The 27,767-nt window shown below is 45.8% G+C and overlaps 1 protein-coding gene across 2 annotated transcripts in view; it reads right to left on the reverse strand.

Moving 5' to 3' along the window:
* Window positions 1-26,095, reverse strand: part of LOC144592317 (SH2 domain-containing adapter protein B-like) — a 101,774-nt gene extending 75,679 nt beyond the window's left edge. Inside the window, exons 1-3 of one of the 2 annotated variants that reach the window (XM_078396846.1) lie at window positions 25,937-26,095; window positions 24,264-24,865; window positions 6,963-7,089 (exon numbers count right to left, since the gene is read on the reverse strand). In XM_078396846.1, coding sequence (XP_078252972.1) covers window positions 6,963-7,089; window positions 24,264-24,860 — 724 coding nt within the window. In that variant the 5' untranslated portion in view covers window positions 24,861-24,865; window positions 25,937-26,095. Of the gene's footprint in view, window positions 1-6,962; window positions 7,090-24,263; window positions 24,996-25,936 lie in introns of those variants that run through there. The other variant, XM_078396845.1, reaches the window with a different exon arrangement.
* Window positions 26,096-27,767: the final 1,672 nt, after the last annotated feature.

The following is a 27,767-nucleotide window of genomic DNA, read 5'->3' on the forward strand; positions in this document are numbered from 1 at the left end:
TGTATTAAGATTGCCGGCACCGGTTCTTTTGTAATGTAGATCTATTCGAATACATTATTTATCTTCCTTGATTCCAGTTGTGTCATTCCGATGTTAAGCCCGTAACTAGCGATGGGGGGGGGGGGGGGGGGGGGGGAGAATCAGTGCTAAATCCACTTGTGTATGCCACCTATATTGACAATCTGGATGATGTTGTGAACGTCATTAATCAGTTTGCAGATGCTACAAAATGACTTCTGCAGTGGAGAGTGGACAGTGTTTACCCAAGATTACAGGAAGATCTTGAACTAGGCAAGTGGGCCAAGAAATGGTAGATGGAACTTCACTTGGACAAGTGTGAAGTATTATATTTTAGTAAATTGAACCAGGGCAGGATTTATAACGTATATAGCAGGGCCCTAGAGAGTGTGGTAGGATAGAGATACACAATGTACAAGTACATTGTTCCTTTAAAGTGGCAAAAAAAAGGTAGACAGGGTAGTGAAGGCAGTGCTTGCAAACTTGCCTTTGTTGGTTACGGCATCCAGTACAGGAGTTGGGATGCAATGTTGTTGTTGGTTTAATTGCATGGAAATCTGGTCACCCTGCTGCAGGAAAGATGTCATTATGTTAGAAAGAGTGCAGAAAAAAATCATTAGGATGTTACCAGGACTGGAGGGCTTGGGTTATACAGAGCAACATTGTCCACACAGAAGCTGGTGGGTATATAGGAGCTGTACAGGCAGATCATATTACAATGTTTAAAATATATTTTGATAATAGACAATAGACAATAGGTGCAGGAGGAGGCCATTCGGCCCTTCGAGCCAGCACCACCATTCAATGTGATCATGGCTGATCATTCTCAATCAGTACCCCGTTCCTGCCTTCTCCTCATACCCCCTGACTCCGCTATCCTTAAGAGCTCTATCTAGCTCTCCCATGAATGCAGCCAAAGAATTGGCCTCCACTGCCTTCTGAGGCGAGAATTCCACAGATTTACAACTCTCTGACTGAAAAAGTTTTTCCTCATCTCCGTTTTAAATGGCCTACCCCTTATTCTTAAACTGTGGCCCCTGGTTCTGGACTCCCCCAACATTGGGAACATGTTTCCTGCCACTAACGTGTCCAACCCCTTAATAAGTACATGGATAGAAAAGCTGAGGGATATGGGACAAATGCAGGCAGATGGGACTAGATCAGATAGACATCTTGGTTGGCATGGATGAGTTTGGTTGAAAGATCAATTTCGATGTGATGTAACTTAATAACAGCAACTAGTTTTAAAGAGATTACTATTTGGTATGTTCCACCATTTGGTTTGCACAACATGTTTTAAACAACAGGTTTTGATATTTTGGTTGATTTTTAGAGTAAAGGAGTTGTGACAACATTTATATCAAGGTCTCTGGTAATAAAATATGAATGGCCGTTGGCTCCTTGGTTTTTCAAGTGTAAGATCCAAGGTACTATGGCATTTGTGACATTTCTATTTAGTGACATCCATCAGTTCTGATATTGTTCTGTTCACATTGATCAAAATCCTGTTAGTGACAGGCCAGTCACGAAGCCCACTTTCAATATCAGTTATATTTAACCAAACAAGAACTGTAACAAAGGAGGAATAAAGAGCTATATATTCAAGGCTGTTTATTCACCAGGTTTGATGAGATTGCATACAGTGAAGGAAAGAACTGCAGATGCTGGTTTAAAACGAAGATAGACACAAAATGCTGGGGTAACTCAGCGGGACAGGCAGCATCTTTGGAGAGAAGGAATGGGCGACGTTTTGGGGTTGTGACCCTTCTTCAGTCTCGACTCAAAACATCACCCATTCCTTCTCTCCAGAGATGTTGCCTGTCCCGCTGAGTTACTCAAGCAATTCGTGCATACAGTGAAGATGGGGAGTAAAGTTCAAAAGGGATAATTAAAGATAGTGAACAAAATTGTGGCACATAGTGTTAAATATAAAGAGGTCAACAGTTATCCACTCTGAACCCAAGGACAATGGATCAGAATTTAAAAAGTCATAAAGTCTTACAGCATGCAAACGGGCCCTTCGGCCCAACTTGCCCACATCGGCCAACATGTCCCAGCTGCACTGCTCCCACCTGCCTGCATTTGGCCCATATATCCCTCGAAACCTGTCTCAACATGTACATGTCTAAATGTTTTTTAAACGTTGCGACAGTCCCCGCCTCAACTACCGCCTCCAGAAGCTCGCTCCATTCATCCACCACCCTTTGCGTGAAAAAGTTACCCCTCAGGCTCCTCCCAAATCTTTCCCTCCTCACCTTAAACCCATGTCCTCTGGTTCTCGTTTCCCCTACTCTGGGCAAGAAACTCTGTGTGTCTACTCAACCTATTCCTCTCATGATTTTGTACACTTCTAAGATCACCCCTCATCCTCCTGTGCTCCAAGGAATAGAGTCCTAGCCTGCACAACCTCTTCCTGTAGTTCAGGCCCGCATCCTGCCAACATCCTTGTAAATCTTTCCTATAACATGGTGCCCAAAACTGAACACAATATTCCAAATGCGGCTAAACGTCTTATACAACTGCACCATGACCTCCCAATTTCTATACTCTAACTGATGAAGACCAATGTGCTAAAAGCCTTTTTGACCACCCTTTCTACCCGTGATGCCACTTTCAACGAACTATGTCACTGAAGGAGCTACTCAGTGCCATCATCCTCCTCACTCCCACCACCTGCACTGAGTCGGGGGGGGGGGGGGGCAACCCAGGACAGAGCTGGCCTTCCTGACCAGCTTGTAGAGTCTCTTCCCTTCAGCCGGGATTATTCTTAATGCTAAAAGCCCGAGCCACCTCTTATCCCCTTTCTGCCCTTCTGATTTCCTTTTTTAGCTTGCCGCTTAGTTCCCGAAACTAGCCCAGGGATATACCTTATCCCTGCTGGCTATACCTGTCCCATGCCTCCTCCTTACTCTTGGCCAAAGCCACAATTTCCCTCGTCAGCATGGCTACCGTACGTTTGTCTGCTTTGCCCTTCACTCTAACATGGACTTGCATGTCCCGAACTCTTGACAGCACGCTTTTAAAAACATCCCACTTTCCTGACGTTCCCTTTCCTTCAAACAACCAACTCTAATCAACTTGAGCGAGTCCTTCTCTCTTACCCTCAAAGTCGGCCTTGCCCCAATTCAGCATTTTAACTCTCTTGGGCCAACTCTGTCCCGTTCATAATGATTTTAGACCTAATAGAACAGTGGTCGCTGGTCCCAAAAGGCTCGTCCAATGAACACTTCATCCACTTGCCCTTTCCAGTTTCCCAAGACTAGACCAACCATTGCCCACTGCCATGTAGGACATGCCCTGCAATATCTACATGCATTAATAGATACAATTTCTTTTTTTTAAAATTTGCTTTTACCTGTATCAAAAGCTCAAACTCTTCAATGCTCCTCATAAATTAGATGGTTCAAAATCATTTTGTTGACACTGAAAAATAATACAGCCTAGAAATTCTACTGCAGGACACGACACTTAAATACACTCTGCAATTCTGTTTAATCTGATAACCAAAATGCATCACATACTCCTAAGGCCTGGGAAATGCTCTACTTCTTTGCACCTTATGTGCAAGTGTGTAGATATTGCGGGGCATGTACAGTGCTGTTAGTATGCAATACATGATTCACAAAGGTGGCATATACCTTAACCACGACAGGGACCTTAATCAGAGGAGTTAATCCTGCCCCCCTTCTTTCAATAGGCCTAGCCTTCCTAGGCCACAGCTGAGGAATATAACGATCCATCGGTTGTCAAAAATCACCAGTCTTACTTTTTCTAAATCCTGTTTTCTAAATCTATGCCTTTAACCTCATTCGTCACAAATCCCCCCCCCCCCCCCCCCCCCACACCCACTCCAACCACTTTACATGAATTTGACTCCACAAGCATCCAAACCCTTGATGACCATTTAATTGGCCTTCCACCATGAACCCACCATAAATAATCTTCAACTAAATCTATCTTACGTCGGAGTCAAAGTACAGAAACAGGCCCTTTGGCCCGTGAAGGTTACGCTAACCATCAAGTATCTACCCAAGTTCATCCCACTTTGAAGCATTTTATCCACAGCTTACTAAGTCTTGGTGATCCAAGGGTGCTTCCAGATTTTTGAACATTGAGTACCTGCCTTCAGAACCATTTCAAGCAGTGGAAAAATTCCTCAGATCCCCTCTCGTCCTTTTGCTTTTCACCTTAAACATGACCTCTTAAGGCAACTCCGTCATGAGGAAAACCTCGTACTATCTTTGCCTTGTTTTGATAATATTTCTCAGGCCAGCTCTCAGCCTCTGTCTCTTCAATCCCTCCCTTTGCCCAGTATCTCTAATCTCCTTCTCCCCCTTCCTATTTATTGTCCCACCCAAATCCTTTCCAAAGTACGGGCGGCACGGTGGCACAGCGGTAGAGTTGCTGCCTTACAGCGAATGCAGCGCCGGAGACTCAGGTTCGATCCTGACTACGGGCGCCGTTTGTATGGAGTTTGTACGTTCTCCCCGTGACCTGCGTGGGTTTTCTCTGAGATCTTCGGTTTCCTCCCACACTCCAAAGACGTACAGGTATGTAGGTTAATTGACTGGGTAAATGTAAAAATTGTCCCTAGTGGGTGTAGGATAGTGTTAATGTGCGGGGATCGCTGGGCGGCGCGGACTCAGTGGGCCGAAGGGCCTGTTTCCACGCTGTATCTCTAAAAATAAATCTACAATGGTTTTTTTTCCCAGCAATCTTCCCAATCTCGCCTTTTCACTCTCAACACCAACCTAACCCCAATCCAATCTTTATCCCTGCACCACCCCACCTAACTCCAACCAAAACCGTCTCTGAAGTAAGTAAGCCAAACTAATTACATGAAAATCACATTGTAAAAGAACCATGCCCACTTGTAAATCCGGTCTTGTATCTTCCTCACAATGACTTAATCAAATGTGACATCGAAACAATCTTTATCTAAACAATCTCCCCAATTGGTTATGCTCCAACTAAAACAGCAAAATGACAAGTGTAGAATAAAAGCTTGTATTAAAATCTGACATGTTACTGGAAAAACCCATCGGTTTTTAATCCATCGGTTGATAAAAAGAGATGCGCTGTTCAATAAAAACAATGTCTTACAGCTGAAAGGCGAGACAGGTTGCTCACGTGGAAGCCTTCATCAACATTTTAGACAGGATAGACGTCTGAATTTAGATGCCATGTCACAACAAATTACAGAACACCATTTCAGTCCGGTCCAGGCAGATAATCTGGCACTGAATTGTAATCTTTGTGGATGTGGGAACTGTTTTGTGATAGAGGTCTATTTGCCTTTAAGAGTCAAGGAAGATTATTGCAATTGAATATTACACAGATTATTCTGTTCCACATATTTAATACAAGTAGAATAGAACAAGGAACCATTTCTTAGCACTAAAAAGTACAAAACTTGTAAAAATATATATTCCAAGAAATGAGTCCACGTTTCACCATTTCCTGAAACTACTGCGACAATAGCAAATAATTGATTCACAAAGATTTATTTACATTCTTAAACTCAACTCTTTTTTTTCCCCGAAGAGTCAGCTGGATTGTGCAATGACCCAGTTGGGCAGGCAGCCTTGCAAGTTAAATGTTCCTGTGTCCACACGCACTGATTGCATTGCCTTCATGTTTACACAAGCCTAAATATTGAACCTGTCTGCCCTGACTGCAGAGTGCAACTTCTACAAAGTGCCCGAGCTGCAGATACTTAACCAGGCTTCTTCCACAGCACCACTCAATACCGCAATCCCTGCCACCACGAAAGACAAGGGCTTCAAACATATGGGAAGACCACCTCCATTTGTCACTTTCCTTTCAAATTACCCCCAATTTGGAAATATATGGTCAGTCCTTTTTTTTGTATTGCTAGGTCTAAAACCCAAAACTCTTTAATCAACGGCACCAGAACAAATGCAGTCATTCAAGGTCATTGTTCACCTCCACCTTTGCAAAGGCAATCAATGATGGCCTTTCCAGCAACAGAAATATCCGAAACATAGAGGAAAATTGTATTAGACTGTGAATAATGATGCCAATCATGACTACCTTTAAACAGTTCTGTACTCCAAATTAAAATCCACAGATGGAAACATCCCAGAGCATCACCCACCTAACCGAGTCCGTAACAACCGTTTTATTTGTTGTAGTTTCTCAATCCACAACTAGCATTACATTTTTATTTGTTTACTAGACCAAGTGGACCCGTTGGGCCCAAACCTCTCCTGCATTGGTGCAGCACCCTCTCCTCCTCCCTCCCCTCCCTCATCCCCCCTCCCTCATCCCCCCTCCCCCTCCCCTTTCTGTCACCCCTTCCCCGCTCCCTCCCCCCCTCTCCTCTCCCCTCCCCCACCTCCCCCCTCCATCTTTTCTCCCCACTCCCTCCCTTCCCCCTGACCTACGTAGAGTTTGCACCTTCTCCCTGTGATCATATGGGTTTCTTCTGTGTGCTCCAATTTCATTAGTGATAAGAGCAGAATTAGACCATTCGGCCCATCAAGTCTACCCTGACATTCAATCATGCCTGATCTTTCTCTCTCTCCTAACCCCATTCTCCTCTTCATAACCCCTGACTCCCGTACCAATTAAGAATCTTACAGCAGAGTGTTATTGGAAGATTCAGTAAGTATTTAAAATCATGGATAACAATTTAACTAACTGTTAAAACGAAATTGAGACAAAACTCGTCCGAAAAAATATATACTCAAAATTATTGTGATCTGGAATGCACTGATTGAAAGTTGGAGGAACTAGAATATTCAGTAAAGATAAAAAAAATTGCTGGATAACTACTTGTAAGGGGGTTTGGAGCAAAATTGTGGGTATATTTATTTGTAGAAAACTTGTACCATGGCTCAATTGATCTGTAATACAATTCAAGAGGGTTCATATAGATCAAGTCATTTAATTGAAGTCATTTATCCAATTATTTATCTTACCCGCCATCATCTTTTGTGCCTCATAAGGTTCCATGTATCCATTTTCCATTTCCCGCTTTTTGAAAACTTTATTCCTCAATTCGTTTTTGGCATCAAATGGATCGGAGTAGTCATCCTGAATAGAAACCTGAAACGGTCAAAAAGCAATTTGATTAGCAACATCCCCTGCAAATTCAACAAGGCAATAGCATTGACAGGGACAGGCGTGACCACTTTCTTCGGGCCAGCACAGCAGATACCAACATTCTTAAAACTCCCATCAACAGAGAGAGAACTAAGAAAAGGGGCATTGATGATGGAGATATCCAAGAATAATATAAGAAACTTACAAGGAAATGACAAATGCTTTGGCCATAAATTTTCGGAAGGTCCCACAACAGAATAATTTAAATTGAAAAATTACAAATCACTTTGCTCTTTAAGAAAATGAAGATAAGACGGGAAATTATAGACCTGTACATCTAACATGTTATGTGAAAATTAATAAAATATGTGAACGGTGACATAATTACTTACATTTTTTGACGTGTTAGAGAACCAAGAAGAATTTGTAAAAGGTCAATCTTGTCCAATTAAAAATAAACAAATTTGACAGGGCAAAACCAATAACAGATAAGAAAACAGTTTTTGTGATATGGCAGAAGCTATTCACCAAGATGTAAAGCCCACCGTTTGACCTGTTTTTACAAAATGCTAAATGGTCAGCTCGACATAGATGACCACATCTACACCAAACCCAAACCTATCAGGGGTAGACGAGGGCATGCGATTCAATTTGAGATACCACCTATCAAGACAGATGTCTACAGCAATTCATTCTACCCTCGCACAATTAACGCATGGAATAGTCTTCACCCTACTATAGTTACTCAACCAGACGCAACTACATTTAAGGCAGCTCTTCTTCTCCAAGAAGCCCTTCTTGCTTAAGTCCATACACCGCCACCTCCAGTTTAAATTCCATTTGGAATATTTTGGAGGACCAAGAACCAAGGTTCCACACAAGAGATCATTAGCTTGTGCAACAGAAAGCAAAGCATTGATCTGTTTGGGAGACTGGCAATGCAAAATCTTACCAACATGTGAATACACTAATTAGAAGGAAATGACTGGTGCTGTCCCACTGGAATCTTTCCTAGCATCTTAATAAGTGAAATGCTTATTAATTGATACAAATGATACATGGCTATTATGCAAAGAAATGCAGATTAAATAAACTCTGCCATTTAACCATTCCAGTTAGATAATTATTCGCAAATTATTCATTTGTAGGCAAAATAATATACAGTTGTGTAGGAAGGAAGTGCAGATGCTGGTTTACACCAAATATAGATACAATGCTGGAGTAACTCAGTGAGACTGGCAGCATCTCTAAAGAGAAGGAATAGGTGACGTTTCGGGTCGAGACCCTTCTTCAGACATAGTTATTAGGGATAAGGGGCCAAAGCACACGCGTTATCATTTAAATCAACCAAGAACATATTAAATTGTGGAACATAAATGTTTGTCTAATTCTTCTCCAAATTTTGGTCTCCAAATTTGAGGAAGGATATTCTTGCTATTGAGGGCGTGCAGCATAGGTTTACTAGGTTAATTCCCGGAATGGCGGAACTGTCATATGTTGAAAGACTGGCGCGACTAGGCTTGTATACACTGGAATTTAGGATGAGAGGGGACCTTATCGAAACGTATAAGATTATTAAGGGGTTGGACACGTTAGAGGCAGGAAACATGTTCCCAATGTTGGGGGAGTCCAGAACAAGGGGCCACAGCTTAAGAATAAGGGGTAGGCCATTTAGAACTGAGATGAGGAAAAACTTTTTCAGTCAGAGTTGTGAATCTGTGGAATTCTCTGCCTCAGAAGGGGGTGGAGGCCAATTCTCTGAATGCATTCAAGAGAGAGTTAGATAGAGCTCTTAAGGATAGCGGAGTCAGGGGGTATGGGGAGAAGGCAGGAACGGGATACTGATTGAGAATGATCAGCCATGATCACATTGAATGGTGGTGCTGGCTCCAAGGGCCGAATGGCCTCCTCCTGCACCTATTGTCTATTGTCCATTGAGGTTCTTAGAAGCAGAGTAGCTGCCAAAGTTCACAAATTTCTTCAGTGCATTGGTGAGTGCTTTCTGGAACAAAAGATTCTTAAAATAACAAAAGCGCAAGGCATGAAAGAACATGTGATGGGCAAAGACCCAACATTAATCAACAGCTAACAGAAGAAGACCAAGCGAATACCAACCATAACATGACATAAGCGAGAAGACAGAATCACAAACTAACACTCCGATTTCAGTAAGGCTGGATTTTAAGGGATGAAGCAGAAAAATAATAAGAGTAGACGGGATACAAGTGCCAACAGAAAACTTCACAAGTGAACAGTGGCAGATAGTTCAAAGCATGATTTAATACATGACCCATGCACACACTTAAAAGGCAATTGCTTCGGTGGTCATGTACGTAAACGCCTTTATTCACAAAATGCTGTAGTAACTCAGCAGGTCAGGCAGCATCTCAGGAGAGAAGGAATGGGTGACATTGGCATGGACATCAGAAGACAAGGAGGTATTTTTGACAAACCTAAGAGGTTCGATGGTATTGTTGGGTTTAGGAAAATAACTGCAGATGCTGGTACAAATCGAAGGTATCACAAAATGCCGGAGTAACTCAGCAGGTCAGGCAGCATCTACAGCACCTCATATTTCACTTGGGCAGCTTGCAGCCCAGCGGTATGAACGTCGACTTCTCCAACTTTAGATAGTTCCTCTGTCCCTCTCTTCCCCTCCCCCTACCCAGTTCTCTCTCTATCTTCCTGTCTCCACCTATATCCTTTCTTTGTCCCGCCCCCCTGACATCAGTCTGAAGAAGGGTCTCGACCCAAAACGTCACCCATTCCTTCTCTCCTGAGATGCTGCCTGACCTGCTGAGTTACTCCAGCATTTTGTGAATAAATACCTTCGATTTGTACCAGCATCTGCAGTTATTTTCTTACACTAAGTAAACGCCTTGGTCAATGTTAGTGAAAGTATAAACCAAAATGGACGTGACAGAAATAAGAGAAAAAAAAATCCTGCAAGAGAGATGAAGGACAAGAATCTTTAATTGACATATGCACCAGGTCCAGAACAATGGACTTGATCCAGCTTTGCAGGTGCATTAAATGCAACAATACAACAAACCAATATACAATAAATAATCAGATATTTGAGGTAAATCTGACCGTGACAGTGCAAACTGAAGCACTGAAGCTTCCTCCCGGTTGTAGCATTGCCATGAGACTATGTCTAGAGTGGGGTGTGGCTCTTTCATATTAGGCACCTTCTTAAGGCAGTGCTTCCTGCAGTTATCTTCAATGGCAGGGAGAACAATAACAACGATTGGGCAATATCCACCAATTTCTGCAGCCTCCTTCATTCGTGGGAATTCTAATTACCGAACCAGACATGCAACTCATCAGTATGCAGCAACATGGGTTGACACGGCGGGGCAGCGATAGTTACTGCCTTACAGTGCCGGCGAACTGGGTTCGATTCTGGCCACGGGTGCTGTCGGTATGGAGTTTGTGTAAGACGCTGGTTTAAACCGAAGATAGACACAAAAAGCTGGAGCAACTCAGCAGGACCGGCAGCATCTCTGGAGAGAAGGAATGGGTGACAGAATCACAAACACTCCAATTTCAGTAAGGCTGGATTTGAAGGGATGAAGCAGGAAAATAATAATAGTAGACTGGATACAAGTGTCATCAGAACTGCCCCAACCTGTGTCATTCCATCAGTACTATCCCACGGTACGTCACTCCATTAATGCGACAGCACATTGTGTCATTCCATCAGTGCTACCCAACAGCGTGACACTCCATTAGTACTACCCCACAGTTTGTCATAACAACAGTACTACCGCACAAAGTGTCACTCCATCAGAACTACCCCAGAATGTGTCACTTCATCAGTACTGCACCACACTATGTCACTCCAACATTGTTCTCCCTCTCAAGTGTTTTTAATGATCACTTAAGAGAAAAATTGGGGTTGGACAATGGATATTTGCGTTACTACAAACAAAAATATAGAAGAGACAAACATAACTAAGTTGCTTTGCATCAGCACAAGAGGTTCGTAAATCAGTTACATGAGGAAATCCAATCTCAAGGACTTATTGAATCTAATGCAAAATTTAAAAATAATAGTGCTGGAGAAAATATACCAATTGGACAAAATCCTGGTGCTTCAAAGTTTCTGCTCCACAAATTAAATGGAGCAAATAAGGGGACAGGAGGTGCTTTAGTCCAGACATTTTCAAGCTGTCTCAAATTTAGAAATTGGAAGTGGAAAATTCACAATGACATTCCATTACTTAAGAAGGGTGTAAGATAGAAACATAGAACATCTGCTATGGTGAGTATAAGACAATAACTGCAGATGCTGGTACAAATCGAAGTCTGAAGAAGGGTCTCGACCCGAAACGTCGACCATTCCATCTCTCCTGAGATGCTGCCTGACCTGCTGAGTTGCTCCAGCATTTTATGAATAAATACCTTCGATCTGCTATGGTGAAGTTACTTGAATCTATTACCAGGGATAAAGTGGTTGCGTGTTTAGAATAATGGATCAGTCAGCTGATGAGACTAGCTAATCTAATTAAGATTGCTCCCCAGTTCTCCTGCTCATTCATCCCATAAATTCCCACGCCCATCTGCTGTCATTATTATTGCTGCTCACTCTCCTCCTCTGCTACTTTCCAGATGCTCAGAATGTCAGTGTGGAGGGCAGTCTGCTTAAAGCAGCACACCAGCTACTAACCGAGGATGTCCCTTTTAGCTTTGAGAGTCAGCAAGAACAGAGAAAAGACAAGGGAACACCAGCAGTTGTCATGAAATTACCAAAGATGTGGTTTAATATGGAGACTTCCCAGGTGGGAGACTTTAAAAAATAGCTGCACAGGCTCCATCATGTGCTTCACATAGTTTTGCATTCACCTGATGGGTCCTGAAGTATTTGCATTGGCTGTATTTCCAGATTTTAATTGATCTTGGGTATGAACATAGCGAGCAGCAGATTAGCTTGGTGAGAAATGACCAAGTTCAGGAGTCGTAACCAAGCAAACAGTATGTATTTCATACATTTCATGCACAAACGACACAAAATAAATACCAATATTTATTCTAAGGGGTCCAAATAAAATCTGGCAAATGTGTTTCATGCCAGCTACCAGTCCAAGAATGCAAGAAGAATGGGTCATTTAGCCCCACAAGTCAGTGTTGTTGTTAAATTAGACCATGACTGCCCCATACCTCTATTCACATCAATGTGTCTTGGTTCTATGTCATTCAATATATTTGTCTAATAAACCTTGGCCAATTGAAATATTCAAAAAATGCACAGCCAAGGTTCAAATGCTCTTTGAAATCAACACTCACATATTCACTATGCTCTCTGTAAAGAAGAACAGAAGGGTTTTAATTTTCGGATTATTCCACCTTCTTCTGAACTTCTTCAAAGAAAACAATTTATCTGCATCACATCCAAGTCCTTTAATTATCTTAAACAATGGAATTAAGCAATTCTTGGTCTTTCATTGGTAAGGGAATGCAAATGTAGCCCTCATCATTCAATTAATTTAGGCTGGTGGACCCTGTGCAGTTGTAACAGTTAATTTTGCCCTATTTAGAAACAATTTTGCCCCATTTAGAAACAGCGGTAGAGTTGCTGCTTTACAGCGAATGCAGCACCGGAGACTCAGGTTCGATCCTGACTACGGGTGCTGCACTGTAAGGAGTTTGTACGTTCTCCCCGTGACCTGCGTGGGTTTTCTCCGAGATCTTCGGTTTCCTCCCACACTCCAAAGACGTACAGGTATGTAGGTTAATTGGCTGGGTAAATGTAAAAAATTGTCCCTAGTGGGTGTAGGATAGTGTTAATGTGTGGGGATCGCTGGGCGGCGCGGACTTGGAGGGCCGAAAAGGCCTGTTTCCGGCTGTATATATATGATATGATATATGATATTAGGAGCCAGCACCGCCATTCAATGTGATCATGGCTGATCATCTAAAAATCAGTACCCCGTTCCTGCTTTCCTCCCCCATATCCCTCGATTCCTTTAGCCCCAAGAGCCAAATCTAACTCTCTCTTGAAAACATCCAGTGAATTGGCCTCCATTGCCTTCTGTGGTAGCGAATTCCAGATTCACAACTCTCTGGGTGAAGAGGATTTTCCTCATTTCAGTCCCAAGGAGTGCAATGCCAAAAGGGGGGAAAAAAATTGTTGACAATGGTTGTATTTCAGCTACATTGTATGTCAAGCAACATCTGTGGGTGGAAAGGAATGATCGGTGTTTTGGGTCAAAACGCTGTATCAGGACTGAGGGGGGGATTGGAGAGAGAAGCAATGGGTAAGCCGAAAGTGGAGAGATGAAAAAGCAGTGAAGGACATATGCAGGCAGGGAGGGGAGGGAGAAGAAGTGGATTTGGGAGGCAGATAGATGGCCGGCAGAAATAAAAAGGAGTGAGACAGAGTCCGGGGAGGGGAGGTTGAAGGCAAATATTAAGTTTAACAGTTTGTTAAAAAAAATTCCCATGCAATGGTTTAAAAAAGAAAGAGCCACTGAAGGCATGTGCGCAAATTTGAACTCAATGAACCACTGATTTCATCTCAGTTTGTGTTTCGGTCCAGGTTTTACATGGGTTGGAACCCAGTCTATTTGTACACACCTTTATTTGCGGGAACATCAGACAGCAATGTTAGACAACCACACAGACAATGTGGCAATATGCATCGTGCATGTCTTGTTTTAAACCAAACAAATTCTGAACAGAGGCACAGAATGATATAAACTGGTTTATTCACAAAATGCTGGAGTAACTCAGCAGGTCAGGCAGCATCTCGGGAGAAAAGGAATGGGTGACGTTTCCCCCACTCAAGCTCAGTGAATTTTTTAAACCACCTTGGATATTGGATAATAACTTCCAAACAGAAAAATGATCCGATCTTAAATTTAATTTCACAAGCGTAATCTCTCACACCAACACACGCGCCATCTCTTTCCTGAATTGCGAAAAATCAAATTTATGTTTTCCAGTTTATATATTTCGGGCACTAAAGTCCTCTGTTTTGGTACTATTGCCGTTGGGGACCAAAATTGTATCTGCTCTGCACACATGCACTTGAAGCATGGTACTGACATTCAAGGGTGACTGGCACTTGTGCAATGTTTTCCAACAATACCACTAGCCTGAAGATTCTTTCCAGGTATGGCCTCCTTTTGAGAACCATTCCTCTCTCCCCCTCCTTATTCCTCCTCCCATTTTGCAGCTTGTCCATTCTTTGCTTTGCTCATTCTTCCAATCAAGTTAAAATCCATGGGGGGGGGGAGATCCAAAAACGGTTATTATTTTTGAAGATATCTAACAAATATGACTGGGTTTTTTCTGCACATGGGGAAAAATGCAATCTGCATACACTTCAGAGTGAAGATGCCAGCAAGAGATTTCCAGCAATATATTTTTTCTCATGTCATATGCAATGCCATTCAATAGAAACTGGATGGAAAGGATTCTTCAGGATGTATCATACATACAAACCCACATTTGCAGAGTTACAGATGAGGAACAAACAAGTACATACTTGCAGAAAAGAATGAGGTGTGGACACCACTTAAACAAGCACAGAGGAGAGGGCAGTTTTCAAAAGGTTAGAAATTGGCTGCTGATAAAAGCTTATGTGCTGCCACACAAACCATTTCTCTTGCAAAAAAAACAAGGATTTCAAAGAAATGACTGTAGTTGCACCTCTTCTTGAAAGAACTATCACATACCTGCCTCTTCAAAAGCCAGTGAAAATTTCAACCTCAAAATCTAACACACCCAAAATATCTAGCCATATAAAAGCAGCCACAAGTGAGTGCATTAAAAACTAGGGATTGCACAAAGTGTGGTGGAATATAATCTCATTATCACTTAAATTGCAACACAATGAATACTCAGTATTTCTGCGTAAGAAAGAACTAGAGATGTTGGATTAAATCGAAGGTAGACACAAAATGCTGGAGTAACTCAGCGGGACAGGCAGCATCTCTGGAGAGAAGGAATGGGTGACGTTTCGGGTCTGAAGAAGGGTCTCGACCCAAAACGTCACCAATTCCTTCTCTCCGGAGATGCTGCCTGCCCCTCCAGCATTTTGTGTCTACCCTCAGTACTTCTGTTTTGACTCGATGATATCATTTACTGGTACACACACCCATGTTCACCTCCAGAATGGACGGGTCTGGTGCATATATCAAGACACACACCAACGCAAAGATTGATGGAATGGTGGAGTTTTGTAAATAACAAAATCTGCAAGATACAGTAATGCAAATTGCAATCAGCATTCTGGCCACAATGCTCCAATATGGTTGCTCTGTGCAAGGAGTTACAAAAGGTGCAGAAATGTCCAAAATTCACCTTGGAATATCCTTGTGAAAGAACATCTTAAAATCCAACTCAACACTTTAATGGCCGAGCTATACTCCAAAAGATCAGTCACAAAAATACACTTGGTTGTAGCAACATGGTCCCTTTGCAGTACATTCTCAAACACATCAAATACTCTTTGAAGTTACTGGACTTAATTTCAACAAACTTCTTTGCTGAAAGCTTCCCCACGAAATGCCACATCTACGACATATTCTGTACCACTGAAGTACTCTCCAACTGATTCATCATCCAGAGGTGGACTATAGATAGGAGTAGTAGATTTCTTCATCGGTGCCTGATCTGAAACATAGAAAATAGGAGCAGGAGTAGGCCATTCGGCCCTTCGAGCCTGCACCGCCATTCAATATGATCATGGTTGATCATCCAACTCAGTATCCCGTACCTGCCTTCTCTCCATACCCCCTGATCCCTTTAGCCACAAGGGCCACATCTAACTCCCTCTTAAATATAGCCAATGGACTGGCCTCAACTACCTTCTGTGGCAGAGAATTCCACAGATTCACCACTCTCTGTGTGAAAAAAACCTTTCTCATCTCGGTCCTAAAAGACTTCCCCCTTATCCTTAAACTGTGACCCCTTGTTCTGGACTTCCCCAACATCGGGAACAATCTTCCTCCATCTAGCCTGTCCAATCCATTAAGAATTTTGCAAGTTTCTGTAAGATCCCCCCTCAATCTTCTAAATTCCAGCGAGTACAAGCCGAGTCTATCCAGTCTTTCTTCATATGAAAGTCCTGCCATCCGAGGAATCAATCTGGTGAACCTTCTCTGTACTCCCTCTATGGCAAGAATGTCTTTCCTCAGATTAGGAGACCAAAACTGTACGCAATACTCCAGGTGTGGTCTCACCAATGCCCTGTACAACTGCAGCAGAACCTCCCTGCTCCTATATTCTTGAAGCTGGGGTTCCCAAGTTAACGTTGAGAATTCAAGTGGTTGCACTCTAGATTTTAATCGGAGTGGAGCATGATATTCCTGGAGGAAACAAAAGACTCTGGATGTTGATGGAACACTAGGCTAACATGTGACTAAGTGGGACAGCTTTATCTTTGACAGCCCATCATCCAGGTAGACTTAACAGCCAGACTTTCAACAGCCAGACTTTCAACAGCCAGACTTTCAACAGCCAGACTTTCAACAGCCAGACTTTCAACAGCCAGACTTTCAACAGCCAGCCTTTGTATGATCAGTGACGATATCAAAAGCACATGGTCTGTGGTGTTTCAATATTCTTATTTACTTCTGAATCCAGCATTCGCACTCCATCCCTCCTCAAGATGGCAAACTGAGCATTCTTCAAGGCCAAGCGTGCAACCTGGAGGCATTTTGTCAGATTAATAGCCACTTTGTTGTATCTTAAAGGGGCAGGCACTAGGGTGGTCCAATTTAAAGCCATACAATCTAATATAAGATATGCAAGAGCTGTGAAGGCAGACACAAAATGCTGGAGTAACTCAGCGGGCCAGACAGCATCTCTAGAGAGAAGGAATGGTGACGTTTCGGGTTGAGACCCTTCTTCAGACAGATGTCAGGGGAGGGGGCGGGACAAAGATAGGATGTAGTTAGAGACAGGAAGACAGTGGGAGAACTGGGAAGGGGAAAGCGAGGGACGGAGGAACTATCTGAAGTTGGAGAAGTCAATGTTCATACCGCTGGGCTGTAAGCTGCCCAAGCGAAATATGAGGTGCTGTTCCTCCAATTTCCGGTGGGCCTCACTATGGCACTGGAGGAGGCCCATGACAGAAAGGTCAGACTGGAAATGGGAGGGGGAGTTGAAGTGCTCGGCCACCGGGAGATCGATCAGGTTGGTTAAGGCGGACTGAGCGAAGTTGTTGAGCGAAACGATCGCTGAGCCTGCGTTTGGTTTCGCCGATGTAGAGAAGTTGACATCTGGAACAGCGGATACAATAGATGAGGTTGGAGAAGGTGCAGGTGAACCTCTGCCTCACCTGGAAAGACTGTTTGGGTCCTTGGATGGAATCGAGGGGGGAGGTAAAGGGCCAGGTGTTGCATCTCCTGCAGTTGCAGTGCTGTGATGTCAATTAGCTTTTTATGTCCTCTGTTGTCTTAGCATTCTTTTTATGAAAAGTGTCTACTATTGATAATGCCTGCATTGACTGCCATTTTACAGCCCATGCCTAGGTTTGCCCAGGGTAGAGCTGCTTGTTGGTGTGCACTACTTCATTCTCGGTGGCACTGTGAATGGAAATGTCATCAATAATCATCTCCACTTTTTGTTTCTTAATGAAAGGAAGGTCATTCTCAAAATATCTGGCACACTAACTGGGTACCTGGGGGGGGCGAGGAGAAAACACTTCTGATGCGTAGGCACTGCCAAAGATAAGAGAGCAGAGCAAGATGGACCACTCGACCCTAAAAACCGTAGGATGTCATGGCGCCATTTTAGTAGGCAGAAACTTGCAAACATTTTAAAAGAAAAATAACAAAAATCTGTGAATTGATAGATGAGATATATTCTGCATTTTAATGGTATCATCACACATACAGTTCCCCCAAAACACTGATTACATTGCGAGAGGCAGAGCGATCGATGGGCTTTGCTTACTAAAATGGCGGACGTCACGCTATTTTGCGTACTACACTTCAGTATTGGTGATTTCGACAGAGTGGTTCATCTTGCTCCTCTAGTATCTTTGGGCACTGCCACAGGGGCACTTATTTCACGCATACCTCCCAGCGGGATAAGATTCAACCAAAAACTCCATGTCTTGGTCCATCCCAAATGAAGCAATCCATTGGTGACATAAAATGTAGGCCAGACGACTGTTTCTCCAAACATTTGCACAATGCTTACAAGGGCCTGGTTTCCGCTTGCTTGCCATTTTAATTCAGTTCCTATTCCAACATCAACCTTTCGGTTGCTCCATCTCATCCACTGCCAGAGTGAGGCCACACTCAAACGCAAATACAATCTAATATTCTGCTGAGATAGCCATTAGTATGAGCCGAAGGTATTTATTCACAAAATGCTGGAGTAACTCAGCAGGTCAGGCAGCATGTCAGGAGAGATGGGATGGGCGACGTTTCGGGTCAAGACCCTTCTTCAGATTGAAGAAGGGTCTCGACCTGAAACGTCGCGACCCTTCTTCAGACTGAAGAAGGGTCTCGACCTGAAACGTCACCCATTCCTTCTCTCCCGAGATGCTGCCTGACCTGCTGAGTTACTCCAGCATTTTGTGAATAAATACCTTCGATTTGTACCAGCATCTGCAGTTATTTTCTTACATTAGTATGAGCCCATCAGTATGAACATTGAATTTTCCAATTTCAGCCTACTTCAATGCTTACTTTGCTTGCCTGTTGAAATGCTGTTCTTTTCTGGAGCGTACAAAGCAGAATTCTACAATCCATATTTTATGGCACTGTCAACTATTATTATCCCCCACGACACAGCACATGAAATTATTTTCTCGCTCCACAAACCCATTCCTCAAACTTTCTTTCTCAGCTATGTAAAAAAAATGATTGAGTTGTATAAATCTTCAAAAGATTTGAGAATGCTAAAATAATTCTTTTAAAAAAACCCACTCCATATTGTCATGTCTCTTCCACACCTTTGATCACCTTGCACAGCACTTTTTAACCAGCAACGTAGTAGACATACAGCACAAAAATAAGAGTTTCAGCCTGCCAAGCCTATGCTGACCATCTGGTGAATGTGCATTTTCATCCTTCACTTTCAAACAACACTGCTGGTGCCAATAGCATTGAGTAGAACAGACTCCTATCAAGAAAACAATAATGGAAGAACTCTGCAGGTGGGGCAGCAACCGTGGGGGCAGGTGGATGGTGGTTCTATTATGTGGATGAATGAATGAATGGATGAATAAGTTTATTGGCCAAGTATGTGCATATACAAGGAATGTATATGCACACATTGCTGCCGAGAACATACAGACCACAGCTGCCGGCAAAATTTAGACAGGAGCAACCAGGAAAAGAGGAGGAAAACTTCTTCACTGTGCGCACACCTTGAAAAGACATCATGGTGGAGCAGTAAAATGGAGAGTAGAGATCGCAGAAGCTGAGAAGGGAGGAGGAAAAGGTCTTCACATTGAGCATATAGACGTCCAGATGCAACCCTTGATACCAACTGAAGATGGACACAAAATGCTGGAGTAACTCAGCGGGACAGGCAGCATCTCTGGAGAGAAGGAATGGGTGACGTTTCGGGTTGAGACCCTTCTTCAGACTGAAGTCAGAGGAAAGGGAGATATATAAGGAAGTGCAAGATGTGAAAATAGGACAAAGGGAATGCAGATCAAGGAAAATGTAGACTAGATCATGGTTAGCTTGGAGAAGGTAACAATAAAGCAATATCAAAAATATAGTCAGAGACAGTAAAACTGGTCGGAGAACTGGATGGAGAGAGAGGGAAAGCATGGGTTACTTGAAGTTAGAGAAGTCAATGTTCATACCGCTGGGGTGTAAGCTACCCAAACGAAATTTGAGGTGCTGTTCCTCCAATTTGCACTGGGCCTCACTCTGACAGTGGAGGAGGCCCAGGACAGTGTGGAAATGGGGGGGGGGGGGGGGAGTTGAAGTGTTTAGCAACCGGTATCCACCTTGACATCAACTGCCCATTTCCCTCCACAGTTGCAGAGATCCTCCAGCAGTTTGCTTTGTTTCGCGGCAGTTCCAAGAGTGCGACCAAACTCCCGCAGCTTCAGTCTGAGGTAGCCCGTTTCTGGGTTAGGAAATGGACCTCTCCAGGCAAAAGTTACGATCTAGAAGACAGCAGGGCTGGGGCACGGCGGGGGTGGGCGACAATCGCCAGCTACAAGATGTCGCTCGCTGTTGACGTGTTTACAGGCCGTCACATCGCTCTCAACCTTGATAGACAATAGGTGCAGGACGAGGCCATTCGGCCCTTCGAGCCAGCACCGCCATTCAATGTGATCATGGCTGATCATTCTCAATCAGTACCCCGTTCCTGCCTTCTCCCCATACCCCCTGACTCCGCTATCCTTAAGAGCTCTATCCAGCTCTCTCTTGAATGCATTCAGAGAATTGGCCTCCACTGCCTTCTGAGGCAGAGAATTCCACAGATTCACAACTCTCTGACTGAAAACGTTTTTCCTCACCTCCGTTCTAAATGGCCTACCCCTTATTCTTAAACTGTGGCACCTTGTTCTGGACTCCCCCAACATTGGGAACATGTTTCCTGCCTCTAACGTGTCCAACCCCTTAATAATCTTATACATTTCGATAAGATCTCCTCTCATCCTTCTAAATTCCAGTGTATACAAGCCTAGCCGCTCCAGTCTTTCAACATATGACAGTCCCGCCATTCTGAGAATTAACCTAGTAAACCTACGCTGCACGCCCTCAATAGCAAGAATATCCTTCCTCAAATTTGGAGACCAAAACTGCACACAGTACTCCAGGTGCGGTCTCACTAGGGCCCTGTACAACTGCAGAAGAACCTCTTTGCATGATGGCGTTGGCTTACGATTGTCACGTACAACAGGACAAGTGGGAAAGACTTGGCTTGTGTACTATTCTGGGAAATCACACATCGCACCATGCACCCAGTCACACATATATATAATGGGGAGCGCAAAGAGGAAAATGAACGTGTGAAGAGAAAAAATACAGAATGCAGAATAGAGTGTTTATAGTATTGTAGCTGCAGGAAAAAAAATCTACAGAAGAAAGTCGAAACAGGAAGGTTGGGATATTGGGCCAACGTGCTTCGTTAATGAGAGATCGGTCTGTTTAAAAGTATGAAGAAGAAACGCCACCCATTCCTTCTCTCCAGAGATGCAGCCCGAGTTACTCCAACATTTTGTGTCCATCTTCGATTTAAACCAGCAACTGCAGTTCCTTCCGACACTGTTGAAAAGTGTCACTGCCCTTTCTGGAGGGTACCTGCTTTCAAGCCAGTGTAGCTTCTGCCCAACAAGAGAGGGGAGAAGGAATAACCAGGCTATGAACGGTCTCGACCCCGAAATGCCACCCATTCCTTCTTTCCAGAGATGCTGCCTGTCCCGCTGAGTTACTCTAGCATCTTGGGTCCATCAACAGTCCTTGATTACACTGGCTTCGTTGCTGGGGCAACGTGAAGTGTAGATGGGGCCAACAGTAGAGGAGGGAGATAAGACACAAAATGCTGGAGTAACTCAACAGAGACGGGCAGCGTCTCTGGAGAGAAGGAATGGGCGAGGATTCGGGTCGTGGCCCTACATCGGACCAGGAGGGAGGCTGGTTCAGTGTATACACTGGAATTTAGTGCTTGTATACACTGGAATTTAGTGCTTGTATACACTGGAATTTAGAAGGATGAGAGGAGATCTTACCGAAGCGTATAAGATTATTAAGGGGTTGGACACGTTAGAGGCAGGAAACATGTTCCCAATGTTGGGGGAGTCCAGAACAAGGGGCCACAGTTTACGAATAAGGGGTAGGCCATTTAGAACTGAGATGAGGAAAAACTTTTTCAGTCAGAGAGTTGTGAATCTGTGGAATTCTCTGCCTCAGAAGGCAGTGGAGGCCAATTCTCTGAATGCATTCAAGAGAGAGCTAGATAGAGCTCTTAAGGATAGCGGAGTCAGGGGGTATGGGGAGAAGGCAGGAACGGGGTACTGATTGAGAATGATCAGCCATGATCACATTGAATGGCGGTGCTGGCTTGAAGGGCCGAATGGCCTCCTCCTGCACCTATTGTCTACAGATGCTGGTTTACACTTGAAGATAGACATTAAAAAATGCTGGAGTACCTCAGCAAGGACAGGCGGCATCTCTGGAGAGAAAGAATGGGTGAAATTTCGGGCAGAGACCATTCTTCAGACCGTTCATGGCCTGGTTATTCCTTCTCCCCTCTCCTGCGGGCAGAAGCTACACAAGTTTGAAAGCAAGTACCCTCCAGAGAATCGGGGGAGAGGGAGTGGAGAGACAAGAGAAGGGCAGGGTGTGAAAACGACAGATCAAAGCGGGTGACAAGGACATGTAGAATGAGCAGGAAAATAACTGCAGACGCTGCTGATCTGAAGAAGGGTCTCGACCCGAAATGTCACCCATTCCTTCTCTCCAGAGATGCTGCCTGACCCGCTGAGTTACTCCAGCACTCTGTGAAACGTTACCTATCCATGTTCTCCAGAGATGCTGCCTGACCCGCTGAGTTACTCTGTGATACCCAGGACATGTAGAAAGGGTAATTGCTAGCATGCAATCAGTATTGGGGGGGGGGGAGGACTCGGGTCTAGACCCCCTTCTTGTGAGCAGAGGGAGGTGAGTTTGTGTGAGACGGGAGGAGATGAAAAAAAAGTTAAGAGAAACATAGAAAATAGGTGCAGGAGTAGGCTATTCGGCCCTTCGAGCCTGCACCGCCATTCAATATGATCATGGCTGATCATCCAACTCAGTATCCTGTACCTGCCTTCTCTCCATACCCCCTGATCCCTTTAGCCACAAGGGCCACATCTAACTCCCTCTTAAATATAGCCAATGAACTGGCCTCAACTACCTTCTGTGGCAGAGAATTCCACAGATTCACCACTCTGTGTGAAAAAAAACGTTCTCATCTCGGTCCTGAAAGACTTCCCCCTTATCCTTAAACTGTGACCCCTTGTTCTGGACTTCCCCAACATCGGGAACAATCTTCCTGCATCTAGCCTGTCCAACCCCTTAAGAATTTTGTAAGTTTCTGTCAGATCCCCCCTCAATCTTCTAAATTCCAGCGAGTACAAGCCGAGTCTATCCAGTCTTTCTTCATATGAAAGTCCTGCCATCCCAGGATGGCCCTTGTGGCTAAAGGGATCAGGGGGGTATGGCGAGAAGGCAGGTACGGGATACTGAGCTGGATGATCAGCCATGATCACATTGAATGGCGGTGCAGGCTCGAAGGGCCGAATGGCCTACTCCTGCACCTATTTTCTATGTTTCTATGTTTTCCATGTTTCTATGAATCAATCTGGTGAACCTTCTCTGTAGTCCCTCTATGGCAAGAATGTCTTTCCTCAGATTATGAGACCAAAACTGTACGCAATACTCCAGGTGTGGTCTCACCAATGCCCTGTACAGCTTGAGAATTTTATAGACAATAGACAATAGGTGCAGGAGGAGGCCATTCGGCCCTTCGAGCCAGCACCGCCATTCAATGTGATCAATGGCTGATCATTCTCAATCAGTACCCCGTTCCTGCCTTCTCCCCATATCCCCTGACTCCTCTATCCTTAAGAACTCTCTCTAGCTCTCTCTTGAATGCATTCAGAGAATTGGCCTCCACTGCCTTCTGAGGCAGAGAATTCCACAGATTCACAACTCTCTGACTGAAAAAGTTTTTCCTCATCTCCGTTCTAAATGGCCAACCCCTTATTCTTAAACTGTGACCCCTTGTTCTGGACTCCCCCAACATCTGGAAACAATCTTCCTGCATCTAGCCTGTCCAACCCCTTAAGAATTTTGTAAGTTTCTATAAGATCCCCCCCCTCAATCTTCTAAATTCCAGCGAGTACAAGCCTAGTCTATCCAATCTTTCTTCATATGAAAGTCCTGCCATCCCAGGGATCAATCTGGTGAACCTTCTCTGTACTCCCTCTGTGGCAAGAATGCCTTTCCTCAGATTAGGAGACCAAAACTGTAGGCAACACTCCAGGTGTGGTCTCACCAGTGCCCTGTACAACTTGAGAATTTTGTAAGTTTCTAATAAGATCAATCTTCTAAACTTCTAAAAAACTATAAATCTTCTAAAATGTAGTAAAAACTGTAGGCAACACTCCAGGCGTGGCCTCACCAGTGCCCCTGTACAACTTGAGAATTTTGTGAGTTTCTAATAAGATTTAATCTTTTAAAAGTCGAGGCGTGGGAACTTACTTTGTCGTCTGGTGGTGGTGGAGGTGGTGGAGGTATCACGGTGGCAGGGGCAGGGGCAGGGGCCGGGTCGTGGATCTTGATCAGCCGGTGTCTGGGTGGGGTGATGTATTTGGGACGGGCGGCCGTGGCTCGCCGCTCACTCTGGCTGCGTTGGAGCAGGAGAGGGGAACCTCCACCGTCCTCCCCCACCACCACCACCTCCTCTTCCTTCTTCTTCTTCTCCTCCTCCTTCTTCTTCTTCTCCTCCTCCCCCTCCCCCTCCTGCTGCTGCCACATAGCCTTGAGCCGGAGTAGCGACGAGCCGGGACCACCACCACTGTAGGGGTCCTCGAAGTCCCGCTCTTTCTGCAGCCGGTAAGCCCTCACCAGGTCACTCTCCCGCAGCGACGACGACGGCGCCCGGCGCTGCTGCTGCTGTAGTTGGACCTGCTGCTGTTGTTGCTGTTGTTGTTGTAGTTGCTGTTGCTGTTGTAGTTGCTGCTGTACCTGCTGCTGCTGTTGTTGTTGTTGCTGCTGTTTCTTCTTCTTGGCCACCGCCTCCACCTTGGCCGGGCCTTTCGCCTTGAAGCTGAAATACTCCCGCAGCCACTTCGCCATCTTCACTGGGGTTGAAATCAGGGGAGAGTGGGGGACAGCAGCAGCAGCCGCTCCGGCCACCCTCCGACCCGACCCGACCTGTCTGACTCTAGCTGCGTCCCTCGTCCCGCCCCACACGCTCGCTCCTTCCCTCTACCTCTCTCTCTCTCTCTTTCTACCCCCTCTCTCCCTCCCTCTCTCTACCCTCACCCCCTCTCCGTGTCTCTCTACTCCTCCTCTCTCTCCCCCTCCCTCAGTGTTTCTCTCTACTCCCTCTCCCCCTCTCTACTCTATCCCCCTCTCTCTACTCCCTCTCCCGACTCTCTCTCCCTCGACTCTACTCTCTCTTCTCCTCCTCCTCTTTCCCTCTACTCTCTCTCCCTCTCTCTACTCTCCCCCTCTCTCCTCACTCTACTCGTCCCCTCCCCCCTCTCTCACTCCCCCTCTCTACCCGTTCCCTCCCCTCTCTCACTCCCTCTCTCACTCCCTCTCTCTCGCTCTCTCTACCCCCTCTCTACTCGCTCTCTACCCCCTCTCTACTCGCTCTCTCTACCCCCTCTCTACTCTCTCTCTCTCGCTCTCTACCCCCTCTCTACTCTCTCTCTCTCTCTCTCTCACACACACTCCCTCCCCCCTCTCTCACTCCCCCTCTCTACCCGTTCCCTCCCCTCTCTCACTCCCTCACTCTCTCTCTCTCTCTCTCTCTCTCTCTCTCTCTCACACACACACACTCTCTCTCTCTCTCTCTCTCTCTCTCACACACACACACACACTCCCTCCCCACCACTCCTGCAACCCTCTCTCCCTGCACGTTACCACTGCATGGTTTCCCCTCACAAACTCCCACAGCACAGGTGCTGGCGTCGGGCTTTCAGGCACGAAATTATTTTCCACTTTCTGAACTTCCTGAACTCGCTGCCTGGGGAACTTCCACCCTCCCTCCTTCCCTGTCGTCGATGCTAAAGGCTGAAGCCAATCGTTCAGCGCTAACCCGCCTTCTCCACTGATAATGTGGCCAATCTCTCAACGCTAACCCGCCTTCGCCGCTCCCCACACTGTGGCCAATTAACACACTGTGGCCACTCATTCCAGCTCACCCGCCTTCGCCGCTCCCCACACTGGGCACAGTCAAGTCTATTTGTCACTTACACATGCAAGATGTGCAGTGGAATGAAAGTGGGAAGGAGGGTGAGGGGAGGGGGAGAGAGTAGAGAGGGGAGGGAAAGAGGGAGAGAGTAGAGAGGGGAGGGAAAGAGAGGAGAGGAGATGAGGGAGGGGAGAAGGGAATGAGAGAGGGGAGGAGAGGGGAGAGTGGAGATAGAGAGGGGAGGGAGAGAGGTACAGAGTGGAGAGAGAGGGGAGAGAATAGAGAGGGAGGGTGGGAGAGGGAGGAGAGATGGAGAGAGTAGAGAGGGGAGAGGGTAGAGAGGGAAGGAGAGGAAAGGGGGAGGGAGAGAGAGGGGAGAGAGGAGAGGAGGAGGGGGGGAGGGAATGAGAGAGGGGAGAGAGTAGAGAGGGGAGGGAGAGAGGAAGAGATCAGAGTGGGAAGGAGGGTGAGAGAGGGAGGGGAGAGAGAGAGAGAAGAGGGTGAGAGAGGGAGGGAGAGAGTGGAGAGAGAGAGAGAGAGAGAGAGAGAGAGAGAGAGAGAGAGAATAGGGAGAGTGGGAAGGAGGGTGAGGGAGGGTGGAGAGAGAGTAGAGAGGGGAGGGAGAGAGTAGAGAAGGAGGGAAGGAGGGTGAGAGAGGGAGGGTGGAGAGAGAGAAGAGAGTAGAGAGGGAGAGAGTAGAGGGGGAGGGAGGGTGGAGAGAGAGTAGAGAGGGGAGGGAGAGGGTAGAGAGGGGAGGGGAGGAGAGGAGGGGGGAGAGAGTGCAGAGAGAGAGAGGGGAGAGAATAGAGAGGGAGAGTGGGAAGGAGGGAGAGGGAGGGTAGAGAGAGAGTAGAGAGGAGAGGGGGAGGGAATGAGAGAGAGGGGAGGAGAGAGAGAGAGTAGAGAGGGGAGAGAATAGAGAGGGAGAGAGACGGAGAAAATCCACAACGCCTGCTGATTGTGCTAAAACTACAAAACAGAATAGAAAAATAATTTTTTTAACACAAAATATAAATTAATACAGTAAATTAAATGAGTCCCTGGTGATTTGAGAGTTAACAGTCCTGATGGCCTGTGGGAAGAAACTCCGTCTCATCCTCTCTGTTTTCACCGCGTGACAGCGGAGGCGTTTGCCTGACCGTGGCAGCTGGAACAGTCCGTTGCTGGGGTGGTAGGGGTCCCCCATAATGTTGCTGGCTCTGGATCTGCACCTCCTGATGTATAGGTCCTGCAGGGGGGGCGAGTGTAGTTCCCATGGGGCGTTCAGCCGAACGCACTACTCTCCGCAGGGCCTTCCTGTCCTGGGCAGAGCTGTTCCCAAACCAGACTGTAAAGTTGCCGGACAGGATGCTCTCTACAGCCCCTTTCTACAGTCGCTCTACACCCCCCCCCCTCCCCCCCCGCACTGTGGCCCGTCACTCTGCACAGCCCCCCCCCCCCGCACTGTGTCCAGTCACTCTGCACAACCCCCCCCCCCGTACTCTGGGCAGTCACTCTACACTAACCACCCCCCCGCATTGTGGCCCGTCACTCTGAAACCCCCCCCCCCCCCTGCACTGTCCAGTCACTCTGCACCCCCCCGCCCCCCGCACTGTGTCCAGTCACTCTGCACAACCCCCCGCTGCACTGTGTCCAGTCACTCTGCACAACCCCCAGCCCCCCCGCACTGTCCAGTCACTCTGCACCCCCCCCCCCCCCGCACTGTGGCCCGTCACTCTGCACTAACCCTCCCCCACACTGCAGCCCAGTCACTCTGCACCGACGCCAGCTACCCGCACTGCGGCCCAGTCACTCTGCACAACCCCCCCCCACTGTGGCCAGTCACTCTGCATCCCCCCCCC

This window comes from Rhinoraja longicauda, chromosome 3 (genome assembly GCF_053455715.1).
Source record: "Rhinoraja longicauda isolate Sanriku21f chromosome 3, sRhiLon1.1, whole genome shotgun sequence".
In the NCBI taxonomy this organism is placed as follows: domain Eukaryota; kingdom Metazoa; phylum Chordata; class Chondrichthyes; order Rajiformes; family Arhynchobatidae; genus Rhinoraja; species Rhinoraja longicauda.